The 19,454-nt window shown below is 35.9% G+C and overlaps 1 protein-coding gene across 1 annotated transcript in view; it reads left to right on the top strand.

Annotated features, from left to right (window-relative positions):
* Nucleotides 1-19,454, top strand: part of LOC115220802 (transient receptor potential cation channel subfamily M member-like 2) — a 114,982-nt gene that overhangs the window by 66,392 nt on the left and 29,136 nt on the right. Inside the window, exons 25-31 of the mRNA XM_029790953.2 lie at nt 195-420; nt 2,644-2,709; nt 3,754-3,779; nt 8,665-8,758; nt 10,430-10,558; nt 17,361-17,378; nt 18,726-18,971. Of these exons, the coding sequence (XP_029646813.1) occupies nt 195-420; nt 2,644-2,709; nt 3,754-3,779; nt 8,665-8,758; nt 10,430-10,558; nt 17,361-17,378; nt 18,726-18,971 (805 nt within the window). The remainder of the gene's footprint in view (nt 1-194; nt 421-2,643; nt 2,710-3,753; nt 3,780-8,664; nt 8,759-10,429; nt 10,559-17,360; nt 17,379-18,725; nt 18,972-19,454) is intronic.

The raw sequence follows: 19,454 nt of genomic DNA, 5'->3' as shown, positions 1-19,454 counted from the left end.
TTGTTGATGCTGACATTGTTAAAAATGTCTATATGCTAAATAAAAACTGAGAATCACAGTGGCAACTTAGTATGCACAAGAGTTTTTCTCCAATCAATATTGAAGTTATTGTTGGTTGATTATAAATATGTAAATATTCTCTCTTTCATTTGATTTGGAACTTTTATAAATACTGATTTTTCTGTTAATTTTAGTCTTTATGAAGAACGTGCCATTGGAATTTTGACTGAATGTTACTACGCGGATGAAAAACGGACATTAGATTTACTGCTGCTACGACGGAAAACTTGGAATGATGCTTCATGCATGCAAATAGCATTTAATATTAACAATAAGAAATTTGTGTCCCAGGCTGCTTGTCAATCTTTGTTGGGAAAAATTTGGAGGGGAAAAATTTGTAAAAAGACCAACATTTTGAAGGTAGAGAACTTAAATTCTCATATAAAACTTACATGTCTTATTTGGGTCATGTATTATCTAACTTACATGCATCATATTTTACACATGTATATTCTACACATGCACAGATTACATGATTACATGTATCACACTCTTTAAAAATATTCAAATCTGTATATTATATTGTTTACATGTATCATGTAGGACACATGATACATGTATACACATATTATATATACATTATTTTTTCTTTATTATATAGTTTACATATGCAATATGATAAGTACATCTATAATATAGTTTACTTTATTTAGCTGATGTCAGATGCTATCAAAGTTATTATTGCCAATCTTCAACCCATTGAAATAATAACTAGCAATTCATTGATGGTTAATTAAATTAATTATGCTCTTTTTGTTTCTCTTTAATTATCTACATATCTGTTGAATGAATATGGAGCACTCATCATAATGAATATGTAATTAATTTATATATGTTTACAAGTGTAGAATACGGTTAATGCATTAATGCACATATAAATGCATGCTTGCATACACACACACACACAATTAAAGGTGTAGAATACAGCTATTTTATGTTACCAATAGATTCAAAATTACTCAAAAGCAAGCAAGTTGGTTGAATTCATTTTCATCAGACTTGACTGTACTCCTTTCTCCCTTAACATACAAAAGTATTTCCTACTTCTGTTTGTGTGATGAGATTTCCATAATTATTATAATTTTAATCTTAAGTTTAAATTTAATGAAGGAGGATACTTGTGAGTAAACCAAAAAAAAGTTACTACCTTTGACACTAGACAATGAATTACAATTACATATATGAGTGTTGCAGCTCACTTAAAGCATGGCAGTACAGAAGCAGAAAAGGAAAATAAAGAAAGCTTCTAACAAGGCAGAAAGTGTTACAAAAAACTTTTACATTTTAGGTGCAAAGGCCCATCCTCAGAAGGAAACAATTTAAAATGTCTAGTTACATCAATTTTGTTATTTTATTTAAACTGCCCAGCATTAGGATTAGCAGCAACTCTCCAACCGTTGGTCGTTTTGATGTCTTTTCACATGGTGATGGTAGAAGATGGTGTTGGTGACATATGATGCTTTTATTGGAGCCACTGGCCATCTCTGATACCTTCAGATATAACAGATATACCTTCAGCTTAAACATGGTCTCACTACACTTCTTTGTTCCTGCCCTTACCATGGTTGAACTGATCATGAAATGTGTCACCTCCTTATATGTTTCAGATTTATTTCAGCCAACGTCTACCAGATACTGTCAGTTGTTGTCACCAACACACATTGTGATTTCCTTGGAAACACATATAGTGTTCAGTCCTGTCTATAGGGGCTGAACATCTCAGGCCTGGTTGCTATTACTTACTTAAACCAACTGGAGTGTAGGGTACTCAGTATCTGCCACTCATATGCCTTTTACACCATTCATATGTATGAGATCCTCATGCTCACTTCATTCCACGAGGACACTTCCACAATGCTAAAGAATCTCAGTAAGGTGGACCAACTCATTAGCTTCACCATTGGAGACTCAAACAGCGATGGTTCTCCCTCTTAGCTAGACATTCAGTTAAATGTCACAGATAATGGAGAAAAATTGACATGGTGTTCTACCACAAATCAACTTGCCAGGACCTCTTCATCCATTACAGGTCAGCTTTCCACATCAGGGCTAAGATGAGCTATTTACATAATGAGATTGCATGGATACACCAAAGATACAGTGACAACAGCAGCCAGGTTGCACATGTTGCTCAGTTCCTAAAGGTTCTTGAGACCAATGGATACCTGATATCTATTGTTAATTCCATAAGCAAACACAAACCAAATAAATGTATCAAGAGAGATCTTTCTAAGAATGCTTCTTGAAAATTCCCTATTTTAATGAGAAGACCACATAATGCAGTAGAGAGGATCTCATTATGGTATTACTGTGACATATCCACTGTTGTCATTATAATGGCAATAGATGAAGAATGATACTCAACTTGGTATTATTGTATCAACAGGTCCAGAGTTGACATTATTCTGCCAACATCATATTCATTTCAAGTTGCATTGTTCACTGTCAATTTTCAATTGATTTTCATTATTTTATATATTGATACCAACTTTACTATCAGGTTTTTATATTAAGTGCATCCTTGAATATTTCTCCGTTTTTTTTAATGAAAATAACAGTTTCTTATTTTTATTCTTCTTTCAGTTGCTACTCTGTATATTGTGTCCATTGTTTATATTTTTTATACATTTTCATGACAAGGACAAGCAGGTAATGTCTGTTACTTTATTACTGTCATAGCTTCTGATTACTAATAATCTCAGAAATATTATCATAATAGTATTGTCGTAAAATTCTTTGATGACATATTAGTACAAATATATTGGTTTTCTTATCAAAATACTATGTCTTGCAACATTTAAAATTAGAATCATCAAATTTTTGTTATAAAACGTTTCTATCAAGAGACCAATTTTATCTGAACATGTTGCAAGTTCCATTTTCTTAGCTTCTGACTTGATTGAAGCAATATATGCAACTCTTTTGCAGGAGAGTCACTGTAACCAGAACACTATTAGAATATTATTCTGCATTGGATATATTGACAGGAAAAATTGGATCTCCTGTCAAGCATTTCAGTTTGATCACATGAGATGGCTGACACCTCTTACTTGCAACATTCTCTTTATGTTCCAGTATTAAAATAATAAATTCAGTTCTTATCATACAAAGTCTATAGTTACAATGAAAGCTTAAATATGGAAGCTTAAACACGTTATAGATATAACATTACCAGAAATCTGAGGATATTACTGTGATAATATTAACTGTAAATATACCTTATATTATAAAGTTGTTTATAAATTTAACCTTTAAAGGTATTTTTTAATATGCTGGCCATTGATAAATTTTTTTTTGAGTGTATATATATATATATATGTATGTAAAAAGCACCATCCGATCGTGGCCGTTGCCAGCCTCGCCTGGCCCCCATGCCGGTGGCACGTAAAAAGCACCATCCAACCATGGCCGTTTGCCAGCCCCGTCTGGCACGTAAAAAGCACCCACTACACTCACGGAGTGGTTGGCGTTAGGAAGGGCATCCAGCTGTAGAAACATTGCCAGATCAGACTGAGCCTGGTGCAGCCTTCTGGCTTCCCAGACCCCAGTTGAATCGTCCAACCCATGCTAGCATGGAAAGCGGACGCTAAATGATGATGCTGATGATGATGATACCTTAACATGTAGACAACAAAACATAATAAAACAGAACTATTACATATTCGTAAGTTATACCTCCATTCATATTTGCAGGACAACAATAAAGAAACCAACAAATCGTAAGTTGTATTTCTTTTTATGATTATCAAGAAGATATTAATCATACATAGTACCACTTGTCACATCTGAAATTTTTTTTACTACATGTCATCCATTGTTGTTGATTTGTCTCTGACTTGCAAATATCCTTTCATTTGAGACCTAACATACCAATTATTGACCCTCTCCCATAGATGTTACTGACTTCAGGACACACAACACATTTAATTCCTTATTAAGAATGTTTAGCAATAATAAATCTCTGAACGAGATGTAAACAGTAACCGCTTGACAACGTAAAGTGTACTAGCCATCAATATGGCTAACCACTAAGGGTGGGTGTTACTGTAGCTATTAGCCCCAGGATATCATCGTCTCCAGCTGGCTTTAGGCACACTATCTGTGCTCTTATGGTATTTGCAAAGGGAGGTCATCCCTCTCTCGTAAGCCTAAGTGATACGTATGGACTGCAGTTTTGAGGTGTTTGCCTCTTGTCAACACATGGTAATCACTGGTTTACGATGAAAAGGAAGACCTGTTTGCAAATACTTATGGGTTTTTCTAGTAACTACTGTCACTGATTTCGAAAAACTGTCTTCATGTTTACTACTTCAGAAAATGTCAGACCCTCCCCATGTCTCTTGGCAAACTAACTTATTCCACTTGTGATGCCGATTATCACTAGTCTTAGCAGTTTCTACTTATTCACTTAAATATCACCATTATGTAGCCTGACTTGCTACTAATTCTCTCATCTACTCTCCCTGTAACACCAACTCTTTACAATATCATTCTTCCAGTCATCACATATGTCTGAGTATTACACTTTTAACCTAATGATGAAACAAGACTGTTATGCTTTCCACTGGCCAAAATTTTGATTTTCAAATGTTTTCTGTGATTGCTAACATAAGTACCATCTATATATTAGGGTTGAATCAATTGACAAGCTACTATTTAATGAAATTTTGACTTGTTGCTGTGTCAGTGCAGAATATTGTTTCTTTGACTATATTTTCTGACAAATAACTCAGCATAGCACATAGTCTAAACATGTAAACATTGAAACAGCTTCACTATCTTTTCAAATCCTGCTGCATTTCATATGGAATTTTTGGTCCTCCAAACTCAACTTAGTGTAGAGGTCAACCTAACTTTTATGGCTGCAAATTTTGATCTGAAAAATTCTACGTCTATGCCAGAAAACAGTGAATATTCTACATCTTTAATTTTATTATTTTATTTCTTTTCTTGTATTTGTGTGAAAATTTTAATGAATATTTCTAAACACGGAAATGCATGTGTTTGTGTGTGTTTATTTCTTGGTAAGCCAATTCAATATTGCTCCATTTAAAAAGAGGTGTTCCACTGAGCAAAGTAAGTCATTTACAATGGATTAGTATCTTATCCAGGGATAAATTCATTTGTTGATCAACTTCATAACACATAACTGCACAGTTTCGTGTAATTCATGAAACACTTTACTTTCTAAAACTCTGAACTTTAAAGATTATACTTAATTACTTATTCCAGTTGTTGAACTGTAACCATGCTGGAGCACCACTTTGAAGGGTTTAGTCAATCAAACTGATGTCATTACTTATTTCAAGTTTGGTTCTTAATATGTCATGTTTTGCTGAAATGCTATGTTACAGGAATATAAACAATTTAAAACACTGAAACACAAACACAAAAATGCACACACATGCATGTGCATACACACACACACTCACACACACACTGTTTAGCAAAAGGAAAAAACAGTTTCTGTCCATCAAATTTATTCACTATAGTGTATGAGGCATTGGTCAGCTTATGGCTATAATAGAAGGCCCTTACTCAATGTGCTACACAGTGGGGCTGACCCCAAAACTACATAGCTGGGAATTCCTTAGTTACACAGCCATAGCATCAACTATTATGTAGTGTTCTTCACAAATCATTCAAGTATTTATATAGTATTGCGTTGGTGCATAATTATTGCAGCTTTTTTTCAACAAATTTGTGAGATGAAAGTGTAAGAAAAATCAGCAAAATTGCACCAGAATAACTGAATGTCAGCAACGTAAGAAAATGTAGAAACATGTAATTTCAGTGAATATGACCAACCAATTAAAAGTGCTACCTTACACTGCACCAGCTTGATAGGTTCAGCTGAAGAGAGAGTCTTCTGAGTAGCTGCTGCCTCATTCAGTTTCTCAAAATGTATGCTGACTGACAGAGATAGAACAACTGTTATCAAAACGTTGAAGGCACCACTAATCTGTTTTTAATGTATGGGATACACAGCTTACTACCAGCTTCACTCAAAGACAGAAAATCTTTTCGTCAATAGGAAGTGCTCTATCAGACGGTGGGATAAGAAGCTGGATGAAGTTCATACCATTGCTGATTTTCAAAATGTGAAGTTCTTCTATATCATTGAGAAAGAGGTGCACAATCTCCTGAAAGATGGTAACACACTAATGAGGAGTAAGGCTGACTTGCATATCTGCACCAAGAAACATGCTATCATAAAGTGTTAGTAGCAACATTTTAGAAAGCTATTAAACTGTTCCTGAAGAATTTTTTGTGAGGATTTGGAGTGTCTCCTTGAAAATTTCTAAATTACTAGCCTGGACCTACTGACAAATATAGAGCAATATGATTTTCACCTTGTAAGTAATTCAAGTAAAGTTAATAGAATAACAGGTCTCACTTTTTGTCATATTTCTTAAATTTATAAAGGTTTTCAACCATGTAGAGAGCAAAGCTTATAAACCATTCTCAAAAGATATGGGTGTCCTGATATATTTGTGGAGATATTCAAGTGGGTTCATAATAGTATGTTTTCCACATTCTCTCTTGGAAGTGACAGTTCATCCCACTTTCCAGTCACCCATAGTGTAAAGCAAGGCTATGTACTCACTCCAGCGTTGTTATTCGTTATTTTTGGTGCTGTACTTGAAGGAATGGCAAACAGACTAACTGGCAGAGTGTATATCCACACAAGAGTAGATATGGTACTGCTGGAGTTATCTAGATTAAGATCTGATATGATGTGCTGAAATAGATTGTTACTGTGATGGGCATAATCTGCTCCAATTAGTGAAATTGGATGAGGTTTACCAAATGTTCACATTGTTTGATTTTGCTGCTGCACATGAATGATTTGAGCCTATGAGATTTGGCTGCATCAGTGATGTATAGTGACAAGGGGATGGTTTTAGTTACCTGCTTGTCTGTTAGAGATGGTTTTCATGTTACAATTGTATATTTTATGATTAGATGGTATAACACACACACACACACACACACACTGTTTAGCAAAAGGAAAAAACAGTTTCTGTCCATCAAATTTATTCACTATAGTGTATGAGGCATTGGTCAGCTTATGGCTATAATAGAAGGCCCTTACTCAATGTGCTACACAGTGGGGCTGACCCCAAAACTACATAGCTGGGAATTCCTTAGTTACACAGCCATAGCATCAACTATTATGTAGTGTTCTTCACAAATCATTCAAGTATTTATATAGTATTGCGTTGGTGCATAATTATTGCAGCTTTTTTTCAACAAATTTGTGAGATGAAAGTGTAAGAAAAATCAGCAAAATTGCACCAGAATAACTGAATGTCAGCAACGTAAGAAAATGTAGAAACATGTAATTTCAGTGAATATGACCAACCAATTAAAAGTGCTACCTTACACTGCACCAGCTTGATAGGTTCAGCTGAAGAGAGAGTCTTCTGAGTAGCTGCTGCCTCATTCAGTTTCTCAAAATGTATGCTGACTGACAGAGATAGAACAACTGTTATCAAAACGTTGAAGGCACCACTAATCTGTTTTTAATGTATGGGATACACAGCTTACTACCAGCTTCACTCAAAGACAGAAAATCTTTTCGTCAATAGGAAGTGCTCTATCAGACGGTGGGATAAGAAGCTGGATGAAGTTCATACCATTGCTGATTTTCAAAATGTGAAGTTCTTCTATATCATTGAGAAAGAGGTGCACAATCTCCTGAAAGATGGTAACACACTAATGAGGAGTAAGGCTGACTTGCATATCTGCACCAAGAAACATGCTATCATAAAGTGTTAGTAGCAACATTTTAGAAAGCTATTAAACTGTTCCTGAAGAATTTTTTGTGAGGATTTGGAGTGTCTCCTTGAAAATTTCTAAATTACTAGCCTGGACCTACTGACAAATATAGAGCAATATGATTTTCACCTTGTAAGTAATTCAAGTAAAGTTAATAGAATAACAGGTCTCACTTTTTGTCATATTTCTTAAATTTATAAAGGTTTTCAACCATGTAGAGAGCAAAGCTTATAAACCATTCTCAAAAGATATGGGTGTCCTGATATATTTGTGGAGATATTCAAGTGGGTTCATAATAGTATGTTTTCCACATTCTCTCTTGGAAGTGACAGTTCATCCCACTTTCCAGTCACCCATAGTGTAAAGCAAGGCTATGTACTCACTCCAGCGTTGTTATTCGTTATTTTTGGTGCTGTACTTGAAGGAATGGCAAACAGACTAACTGGCAGAGTGTATATCCACACAAGAGTAGATATGGTACTGCTGGAGTTATCTAGATTAAGATCTGATATGATGTGCTGAAATAGATTGTTACTGTGATGGGCATAATCTGCTCCAATTAGTGAAATTGGATGAGGTTTACCAAATGTTCACATTGTTTGATTTTGCTGCTGCACATGAATGATTTGAGCCTATGAGATTTGGCTGCATCAGTGATGTATAGTGACAAGGGGATGGTTTTAGTTACCTGCTTGTCTGTTAGAGATGGTTTTCATGTTACAATTGTATATTTTATGATTAGATGGTATAACACACACACACACAAAATTATTTGCAATTTATTATTAATTAGTAAAATAAATGATTCTAATTCATATCTAGATGTTGTTGCAAGCCATGTGGAAGATGTTGCCGTATGTTCTGCAGATGTGCATCATTTTATAATGCTCCTATCATAAAGTTTTTGAGCAATTTGGTATGTACCAACACGTAAATATTTTAAATGTTTCTTTGTGTGGGTAAATTTTCCTTTCAAATAAATTTTAAGAGAAAAGAAAATATTACCTTTTTAAAACAAATTTTACTAAAGTGCTCAATTTCTTCTTCCAATTTCTCACTGCCCTTCTTTTGAATAACACCTTTAAAACTAGATGAATAAGGACAAAGATTTAAGGTTAAAACTAAATGAATAAGGTTGAAGATTTTTGAGAAGGTATTTTGGCTATTAAACTTCACTGAAATGTGAGCATATTTAAATGAGTTAATTTGTTTTTAATATTTCTTGATAGAATTAGATGAAAATCAGACAATCAGATGATTTTAGTTAGAGCCTTTCTTCATTCTATATTCATCCTTCATCCTTCTGGGGTCAGTAATATAATGTATCAGTCAAATGCTGGTGCTGTTTTAAATGACTACACCAGCCCCTAACCTTTGATCCCTTATACCTCAGAAATTAATATTACTTCATTGTCTAAAGTGGTGAGCGAGCAGAATCGTTGCTGCACTGGGCAAAATGCTTTGTGACATTTCTTGTTTTTACATTCAGAGTTCAAATTCAGCCAGGGTTGACTTTATATTTCATCCTTTTGAGGTCAATAAGTACCAGTTGAGCACTGGGGTCAATCAATGTAATTGACTTACTCATCCCTGAAATTGCTGGCCTTGTACCAAAATTTGAAATTAATATTACTTCACTGTCTTAGTTAAAGAGAAAATAGTTTTAATTGCTATTTTAATAATTCCATTTTTGTAGCATTTTAATCCTTAGAATTGTAAAAATACAGCCTCTGTTCCTTTCTGGATATTCAGTTCCTCTCATATACTAAACACCATCATTCACTTCTCCTCTTTAGGTTTCTCCTCTTTAGGCTCCAACAATGAATGTTCCAGTTGTTATTTCTCCCCTTTATTTGTATCTGCATTAATAATTATGAAGCTAAACAAAATGATAATCTCTCTATCTTCCTCTCTCTCTCTCTCTCTCTCTCTCTCCTTCCCTTTCTCTCTGTAAAGAAGGAGAAGAGTTTGAAATATTAAAACTTTGTTTCTTTCTCATAACATAAAATTTACTCACCCTGTTTTGGTCGCTCTGAGATTATGGTAGAAGATACTTGCTCAAGATTCCATGTTGTAGGATTGAACCTGTGGCAGCAGGATTACAAAATGATCTTCTTAACAACAAAACTGTGTTTCATTTGATAGAAAGTACACATATGTAAATATTCATATACACAGACAATATGCACACATATACACACACATTTACATATGTACAGATATATCAAGACATACACATATACATACATATACACACATATACTCATGTTCATGATTGTGCTGACATGCAGACACCCATACACTTATGTACCTTCATACAAAAGAACACACATATTCATGTACGCACGCATTCACATTTATACATGCTCAAAGCATAGATTTTGACAATTTTACTTACACCCTTCTAGTTTATTGTTTACATTTAAACACAGCAGATATAAAAAGAACACATGAGAGAAAATAAAAATGGGTTTTCAGTTTTTAATCTTTTCTCATGTGTTCCCTTTGTTTGAATATAATCAAGTATTTGTCATCAAATCCTTGCGACAATAAATTTAATTTTTCTCAAATTCTTTTTTTCTTTCAGATATTTTATATAATTTTCCTTGGCCTCTATAGCTATGTGTTACTTGTTGAGCTGAAACCTCAGATTTTTTATCTAGAATGGTTTCTTATTGTGTGGGTGATTGGAATATTTACAGAAGAAATACACCAGGTAAATATTGTCTCAAAATTATTTCATCAAAACTAATCTAGTGTTTAGTGGTTATGAATTCTGTGTAAAAAAGATGAGGGTAGTCTGCTGGAAGCAGAATAAGGAAGAACTTGGAATGAAGATCTGAAAATAGTGAGATTCACAGATGAGATGTAATAGTATAATAGAAATTTAGAGAGAGATGTTGCTTTGATGAACTATCCAATATATATCTGTATGAAAAAGAGAGTAAAGTTTGATGGTGGTGGTGGTGGTGGTGGTGGTGGTAATGGTGGCAGCAATGGTTGCTACAGCAGTGGTACTGGTGCCAGTGTTGCCAACACAGTTGTTCATATATTTTCTGATATAAAGAGTTTTAGAAATAATAAAGAGAATATCCTGTGTGATGACAGTGTGATGTAGGTGCAGGAGTAAGGTAAGTAGCTTGCTCACCAACCACATGGTTCTGGGTTCAGTCCCACTGCATGGCACCTTGGGCATGTATCTTCTATTACAGCCTTGGGTCAACCAAAGCCTTGTTAGCAGTGGATTTGGTAGACAGAAACTGAAAGAAACCCATCGTATATATATATATATATATATATATATATATATATATATATTATATATATATATATATATATATATATATACAAAGGGGTTTGTATGATTGTGTATAAAATAATATATTACTCAAAGGAATTCCAACTCTGTATGTTTTTTATATGTTATTTATTATCATCATCATTTAACGTCTGCTTTCCATGCTAGCATGGGTTGGACGATTTGACTGAGGACTGGTGAACCAGATAGCTGCACCAGGCTCCAATCTGATCTGGCAGAGTTTCTACAGCTGGATGCCCTTCCTAATGCCAACCACTCTGAGAGTGTAGTGGGTGCTTTTACATGCCACCGGCACGAGGGTCTGTCTGGTGGTACTGGCAATGGCCACACTCAAATGCTGTTTTTTATGTGCCACCTGCACAGGAGTCAGTCCAGTGGCACTGGCAATGACCTCACTCAAATGTTTTGTTCACATGCCACCGGCACAAGTGCCAGAAAGGCAACACAGGTAACGATCACGCTTACATAGTACTTTTTACGTGCCACCGGCACAGAAGCCAGGCAGCTGCTCTGGCAGTGATCCTGCTCGGATGAAGCTGTTAGTGACCGACTGGCACGGGTGCCAGTCATTGAATTTGGTTCGATTTCACTTGCCCCAAAAGGTCTTTGCAAGCAGAGTTTAGTGTCCAATGAAGGAAGGTTGGCATGGGTGCCAGTCGAATTTGGTTCAATTTCGAATTCAATTTTGATTTCAATTTCACTTGACTCAACAGGTCTCCACAAGCAGAGTTTTGTGTCCATAGGAAAGGTATGCATAAGTGGACTGGCTACACCCCTGGTAAAGGCCACAGGTTATGGTCTCACTTGTCTTGCCGGGTCTTCTCATGCACAGCATATTTCCAAAGGTCTCAGTCACTAGTCATTGCCTCGGTGAGGCCTAATGTTTGAAGGTCGTGCTTCACCACCTCATCCCAGGTTTTCCTGGGTCTACCTCTTCCACAGGTTCCCTCAACCACTAGGGTGTGGCACTTTTTCACACAGCTATCCTCATCCATGCTCACCACATGACCATACCAGTGCAATCGTTTCTCTTGCACACCACAACTGATGCTTCTTAGGTCCAACTTTTCTCTCAAGGTACTTGCACTTTGCTGAGTATGTACACTGACATTACACATCCATCGGAGTATACTGGCTTCATTTCTTGTGAGCTTACGCATATCCTCAGCAGTCATGGCCCATGTGTCACTGCCATGTAGCATGGCTGTTCGTACACATGCGTCATACAGCCTGCCTTTTACTCTGAGCAAGAGGCCCTTTGTCACCAGCAGAGGTAAGAGCTCTCTGAAGTTTTCCCAGGCTATTCTTATTCTAGCAGTTACGCTTTCAGAGTACCCTCCCCCACTACTGACTTGCTCATGTAGGTAATGGAAGCTATCAACTACTTCTAGTTTTTCTCCCTGGAATGTGGCAGAAGTTGTTCTCTGCACATTTTCAGTGATTATTGCTCCTGAGCATCTGCCACATACAAAAACTATCTTCTTAGTTAGCCTTCCTTTGACATTGCTGCACCTCTTATGTGTCCATAGCTTACACTGAGTACATATTATAGAGTTTCTACCTATGCCTTTACTACAGATCGAGCAGGGCCATCTACCTGAAGGGATTTGTGATTTGTCTACCTTCCTACTTATTAGTACTTTGGTTTTAGCTAAGTTGACTCTAAGGCCCTTCAGTTCTAATCCTTGCTTCCACACATGAAACTTCTCTAGTTCTGATAGTGACTCAGCAATTAGAGCAAGGTCATCAGCCTAGAGGAGTGCCCAGAGGCATCCTGTCTTGAATTCCTCTGTTATTGCTTGGAGGACTATGATAAATAGGACTGAACGTTGGTGGACCCCTACCTCTACCTGGAATTCTTCACTGTACTTGTTGCCAACCCTCACCTTAGTGACAGTGTCTCTGTACATGGCTCACACAGCTCTCACTAACCATTCATCTATCCCTAGTTTCCTCATTGACCACAAGATAAGGGATTGGGGACCCTGTCAGAGGCTTTCTCCATGTCAATGAAAGCCAGGTACAGAGGTTTATCTTTGGCTAATATTAATATAGGATATAGAATGTAGAATATATAGTAAGAAAGAAATGAAATATTGATTGTCTTATTGAACAAATGAAATATTGAAAATTAAATATTAAATGTTTATTCTCATTGAACTAGTATACTTTCTTGCATTTAAGCATTCATCAGGTTCAGATTGTGACAGGAATGCTTCAACATTATATATATATATATATATAATATGTGTGTCTGTGTTTGTCCCCCCACTATCACTTGACAACTGATGCTGGTGTGTTTACATCCCCCATAACTCAGCAGTTCAGCAAATGAGAGCGATAGAATAAGTACAAGGTAGAATAAGTACAAAGAATGAGTCCTGGGGTTGATTTGTTCAACTAAAGGCAGTGCTCTAGCATGGCCACAGTCAAATGACTGAAGCAAATAAAAGAGTAATATATAAAGAGTGATATATTGTTTATATGTATGTAAATGTATAAATGTAGTTATGTGTGTGTGCGTGTTTGTGTGTGTATAAATACTGCATGCGTTATCAAGTTTTTTTCAGTGAAAATATCAAAAGAACATATCTTCGTTCTCTTATAGGACATTTCTATTAACTTCACCAGTTTCTCATCCTACTGCATATTCTGGTTTCAAAGATTTCTTGTTTTAATGTCATAGTTGTCTTTAGAAAGAAGATGTTATATTAGTTATTGTGTTACCGTTGCAAGTAAGCTTTAGTTTTAGAGGCAGGAAAAATTCGTTTCCGCATTCATATTTTAAGAGCATTAGAGCTTCTTCCTCTCCTTATTATCCAAATGCCATTTCATGAGAAAGAATACCCAGACAATAAATTCTCTGCCCAAAGTGAAATGCCTGAGTTATATATGTCCAACTTGTCTTGGAGGGCAGTAATACCAAATAAGAACTGACAAATTACTGAGAAGCTCGATGCCATGCTGATGATGTCCTGTCCTTAATGTGTATTTTTTATTATATGTGTGTGTGTGTGTGTGTGTGTGTATTTTAATTGATGTAATGATTGCATTGTTCAATTAAATGGAGCTGCTTGAAACAGTTGTACTGCATCACATCTTGATATCCTGTTGCTTGTTTTGATTTTATTCACCTTACTTTGAGTTGTATGGATAATACCACACTGATTGGTGCTTCAACTTAGATACCTAATTGAACTGAATCTCAATTATTTCCATATATATGTGTGTTTGTGTGAGTGTAGTCAATTCAAAGAACAAACAAAAATCAGAGAAAAAAGAATAAAATGAATGTGAGGACAAGCACAAGAAATATATTAATTTGATTGCTTGGTGAAAGGAGAGAGTTGTTAACATTTTGAGCATAGCACTTCACTGGAAAGAGGAAAGTTCAAAGAGCAAGGGGGAAAAATTGCCCACAATCCACATGTGGTTACATTTCTGAAGTGACCTATATATATATATATATATATATATATATATATTATTAAAACTACAAAATATTCATACAACTCTTACTCGGTTTCACGTTCCTGTTTGTCAGACTGTATTCATCAAAACTGTCCAATGAATGGGAACATAAAACTGGAAAACAGTTCTGTGAATATTTTGCAGCTTTAATAATAAAGTATATTACTCTGTCTTTGGTATTTGAGTACTATTTATTCCACCTTGTTTTGCACTTATGTGCCTATCTGTCATCATCATCATCATCGTTTAATGTCCTCCTTCCACACTGGCCTGAGTTGGACAGTTTGACTGGAGTTGGCCAGGCAGGAGTATGCACCATGCTTCTGTGTCTGTTTTGGCATGGTTTTTGGCATGCCCTTCCAAATGCCAATCACTTTTTAAATGGCACCTGCACTGTATCACCAAGTAACTTTGCAAGACAATCTTTGCAAGGGGAGGGGGCACTGGAGGAGGTGATAAAAGGTTAGAGTGTGACAGAGACAAAAGCACATGTTTTGCTGTAGTGGAGGTACATGGTTACTCAGCCAGAGAGATAGGCAGAGAGAGAGACAGAGAAAGAGAGAAGAAGAGAGGGAGTGAAACATAGAGAGATAAAGTGGGAGTTAACAAGGAGGAAGGCAGAAAAAGATGTGCTGCTGTAAAGGAGATACATGGTTACCTAGCCAGAGAGGAGAGCAAGAGGAGAGATAGAGAAAGAAATTAATCAAGAATGAGGGTAGAAACAGGTGTGACACTGACGAGGAGAGACAAGGTTACCTAGAGAGAGAGAGAGAGAGAGAGAGAGAGAGCAGGAGACAGCAAGAGCAGGAGAGGATGACAGTAGTGATAGGGTATATTCGTAAGGAACAAGGATTAGGGCATAGATGGACTGATAGAGTTAAGAAGAAAGGGATGAATGATGGCAGGTATTAGCAGGGTATTGCCATGAAATAGGGAGTGGATGTGGGGAATGCTGTGATTGGTGAGAATCTGGGTATATTGAGAGAGAAGGGATGGAGAAGTAATGATACAGTAATGAGCAGAGTAGTGAGGACTGGATTGGTGAGTGGGAGATAATCATAGAGTATGAAGAGGAAATGTGAGCAAGAGAAGAGATACAGTTTGGGAGGGGGAGGAGATGTAGTTTGATTTGTTGGGATGGGGGTGCGTGAAAATTTTATTGTTATGTGTGGGTGAAGCACAATGCTTCTAGAACTCAGGTTTGCTGAAGTGGGTGAGTTTTCTCAAGAACCTCATATTGTCAGACATCCCAGTCCATTGTCATTTCGTTCACGAGCCCCAACATCCTGAGATCACCCCCCCCCACTACTTCATCCCATGTCTTCCTGGGTTTCCTATTCATGGGCATCGCCCACTTTCATTGATTGGCATTTCTCTATACAGCAATCGTCATTCATATGCATCACTTGTCCAAACCAATGTAGTATCCTCTCTTGCATGCTGCATTTGATTCCTTTTATGCCTGACTTTTCTCTCAACACATTTGCACTTTGTCATTTATGCACATTGATGCTGCACATCCAGTGGAGCTTACTACCTTCATTCCTCTTTAGTCTACACATGTTCTCTTTGAATTATTTGATATCACCTTGTGTGTGTATGTGTATATATATATATAAATAATTTTCCATGGGTATGAGTAAATATTTCACTTATATCTCACGTATTTATCACTGAAGAGGTGAAAATTCTTATGAATTAACCCCGAAATTGGGACCAATATGGTAATAACGGATTTTTTAGAAATTTCTATCGGTTTGTTTCGAGACGCATAAATTATAATGGTTATTGACAATTTTGTCTTTTTTGCAGCATATTTGGCATTAGAATTTTTCTTTTGCCCTTATTTTGTAAATTACTTATAAATTTAACCTTTAAAGGTATTTTTTGATATACTGGCCATTGATAAAATTTTTTTCTTGAAAAAAATTTTATCCTACATTAGTTATATATATATATATATATGTACACATACACACACATACATATTCACATGCATATATCTAAGCACACACACACACAGGCACATATACTGACAAAAGTTTTATAAGAAAGTTTCTAAATATAGAGATTTAAAATAAAACTGTAACATTACAAAAAACAGGATGTTTAACACACCTCTTTGAAGGAACTCTTTCTCACAGTTTGTTACTAGACTGCTAGCTTCTGCACGCATTTTTTTCTCTCCTTGTTTCTCTCCGTGTTTCTTTTCTGTGTATCTTTCTGTTGAAGAGCGTAGGCTCGAAACGTTAAAGACTTGTTTTATTTCTATTCCTGAGCGCCATACTAATACAATTGTTTGTTTGTACTCCACCTGCCTTCGTCTTTGTTTATTTTCATAAAGCTTCCCGTTATATATATATATATATATTTAATCAATATAGGGTAGCAAAAAATTCAATAGAAATTTTTTCGCCACCAGCGGTTTAGTGAGAAAGAGAAAATAGTCAGAGACTAAATATATAAATTCAACAACAATTGAGGAACGGCCTCAATAGGCCATTCTTTCTAGTGGGTTGAATGGCCTATTGAGGCCGTTCCTCAGTTGTTGTTGAATATATATACATTATACACACACACACACACACACACACATGTGTATATATATACATATACATATATTGCACTAAGCATGATGGATTTATACTGATTTTCCGGAGCCTCCTCTCTGAAGATGATTGCATAGCTTCAATTTATTGACTGACGGCAATTCTATTTATTCTTTCAGATTTTCAAAAGAGAAATGGTAAGTATTAACTCTTTTAGAAATATGATTCCATCATAAATAGTCATTTGTATATATATATATATATATATATATATATATATATATATATAGTGAGGGCGCATGGCTTAGTGGTTAGGGCGTTCGGCTCATGATCGTAAGGTTGTGAGTTCGATTCCCGGCGACGCGTTGTGTCCTTGAGCAAGACACTTTATTTCACGTTGCTCCAGTCCACTCAGCTGCCAAAAATGAGTTGTACTTGTATTTCAAAGGGTCAGCCTTGTCACTCTCTGTGTCACGCTGATTATCCCCGAGAACTACGTTAAGGGTACACGTGTCTGTGGAATGCTCAGCCATTTGCACGTTAATTTCACGAGCAAGCTGTTCCGCTGATCGTATCAGCTGGGACCCTCATCGTCGTAACCGGCGGAGTCTTAGAGAATATATATATATACATAATATATAAAATGATATAAGGTAACGTTACAGATATGTATTCTTAGTCAACACACATTTTCAGCCACAATGTGGGAAGTAGTTATGGTTAAGCAATGCATTTTTATCCTTGTAGCCAGAAAAAGCGATTAACCTGACTGCTTTCAGCATATATTGTCATTTCATTACTGATTCATTATTCTCTTACTTGATCACTAAGACTATACACACATATATATGTACATATACACACATACATAAGTTTATCATTTAAGTATATATGCACATATCTGGATGTGCAAATATATGCATGAGAAGACAAACATGAAACAAAACATACAAATCTGCACATATACATAGAAAATACCCTGTTGATGATGTTGAAATTTCAATGAAGGAGACTTGGATCTAGGTTAGAAACCAACTCTTTCTCTATTGGCAAGAAATCTTGAAATAAAGCTGAATAATCTTTTCTACTCTAGGCACAAGGCCCAAAATTTTTGGGGAGTGGCCAGTCGATTAGATCGACCCCAGTATGCAACTGGTACTTAATTTATCGACCCTGAAAAGATGAAAGGGAATTTGAACTCAGAACGTAAAGACAGATGAAATACCTATTTCTTTATTACCCACAAGGGGCTAAACTCAGAGGGGACAAACAAGGACAGACATAGGTATTAAGTCGACTACATTGACCCCAGCGTGTAACTGGTACTTAATTTATAGACCCCGAAAGGATGAAAGGCAAAGTCGACCTCGGCGGAATTTGAACTCACAACGTAATGCAGATGAAATACCGCTAAGCATTTTGCCTGGCACGCTAATGTTTCTGCCGGTTCACCGCCTTAATAAAACTGAATAATGACATACATATTTGTGTGTGTGTGCATGTAACTGTTTTATTTATTTATTTTTTTTCTGCTTACATTTCAGATGTTGAAAAAAAATTCTAATTCACTTTGCTCAAAATTTGTCAATTACATCCATGACATTTGGAATGTTGTTGATGTTATAACTATTATCTTGTTCATCATTGGGTATGTTCTTCGATTTCTGAAACTGGATGATGCTGCCAAAGTGATGCTTAGTTTAAATTTGATCACCTTTTACATCCGGTTTCTTTATATGCTTTCGATCCATAGACATCTTGGACCGAAGCTTATAATGATTAAGAAAATGGTGAGTTACAAGACTGGATTTATTTTTAAACTCAAGAAATATATTGTATCCTTTCTAACTCAGGCCTGTCTCCATGACCTACTCATCTCTCATTCATAGTCCTCTCACTCACAGGATATCATTAAACCATCCAATCTATGCTAGCATGGAAAATAGATAGTAAGTGACAATGAGGGTAAGTTTTAACGAGTAATGTAGGAAATATTTTTCTGTGTGTTCCCTTTATTCCCCCCACCCCCAAAGTAACACTTTTTTTTTTGTCTTAGCAAGTAGTATTAATAGTACATATTAACCAGATTATGAAACTAATAATTTTCTGATTCTTTCTAATATATTTTGACAATATATTAAATCCAAACTCTAGGGTTTTACAGATATAATATATTGAGTTAAAAACTTCACTTTATTGAGATTATTCAGGTAATTAGTAGGCAAAATCTCCCTCAAATAAAATCTTATGCAGTCTTAACTATAATGCAAAGC

Source organism: Octopus sinensis, linkage group LG17, assembly GCF_006345805.1.
Source record: "Octopus sinensis linkage group LG17, ASM634580v1, whole genome shotgun sequence".
NCBI classification, from domain to species: domain Eukaryota; kingdom Metazoa; phylum Mollusca; class Cephalopoda; order Octopoda; family Octopodidae; genus Octopus; species Octopus sinensis.
Note: the sequence above shows the minus strand (reverse complement) of the source record. Positions and strands in the feature narration are given on the sequence as shown.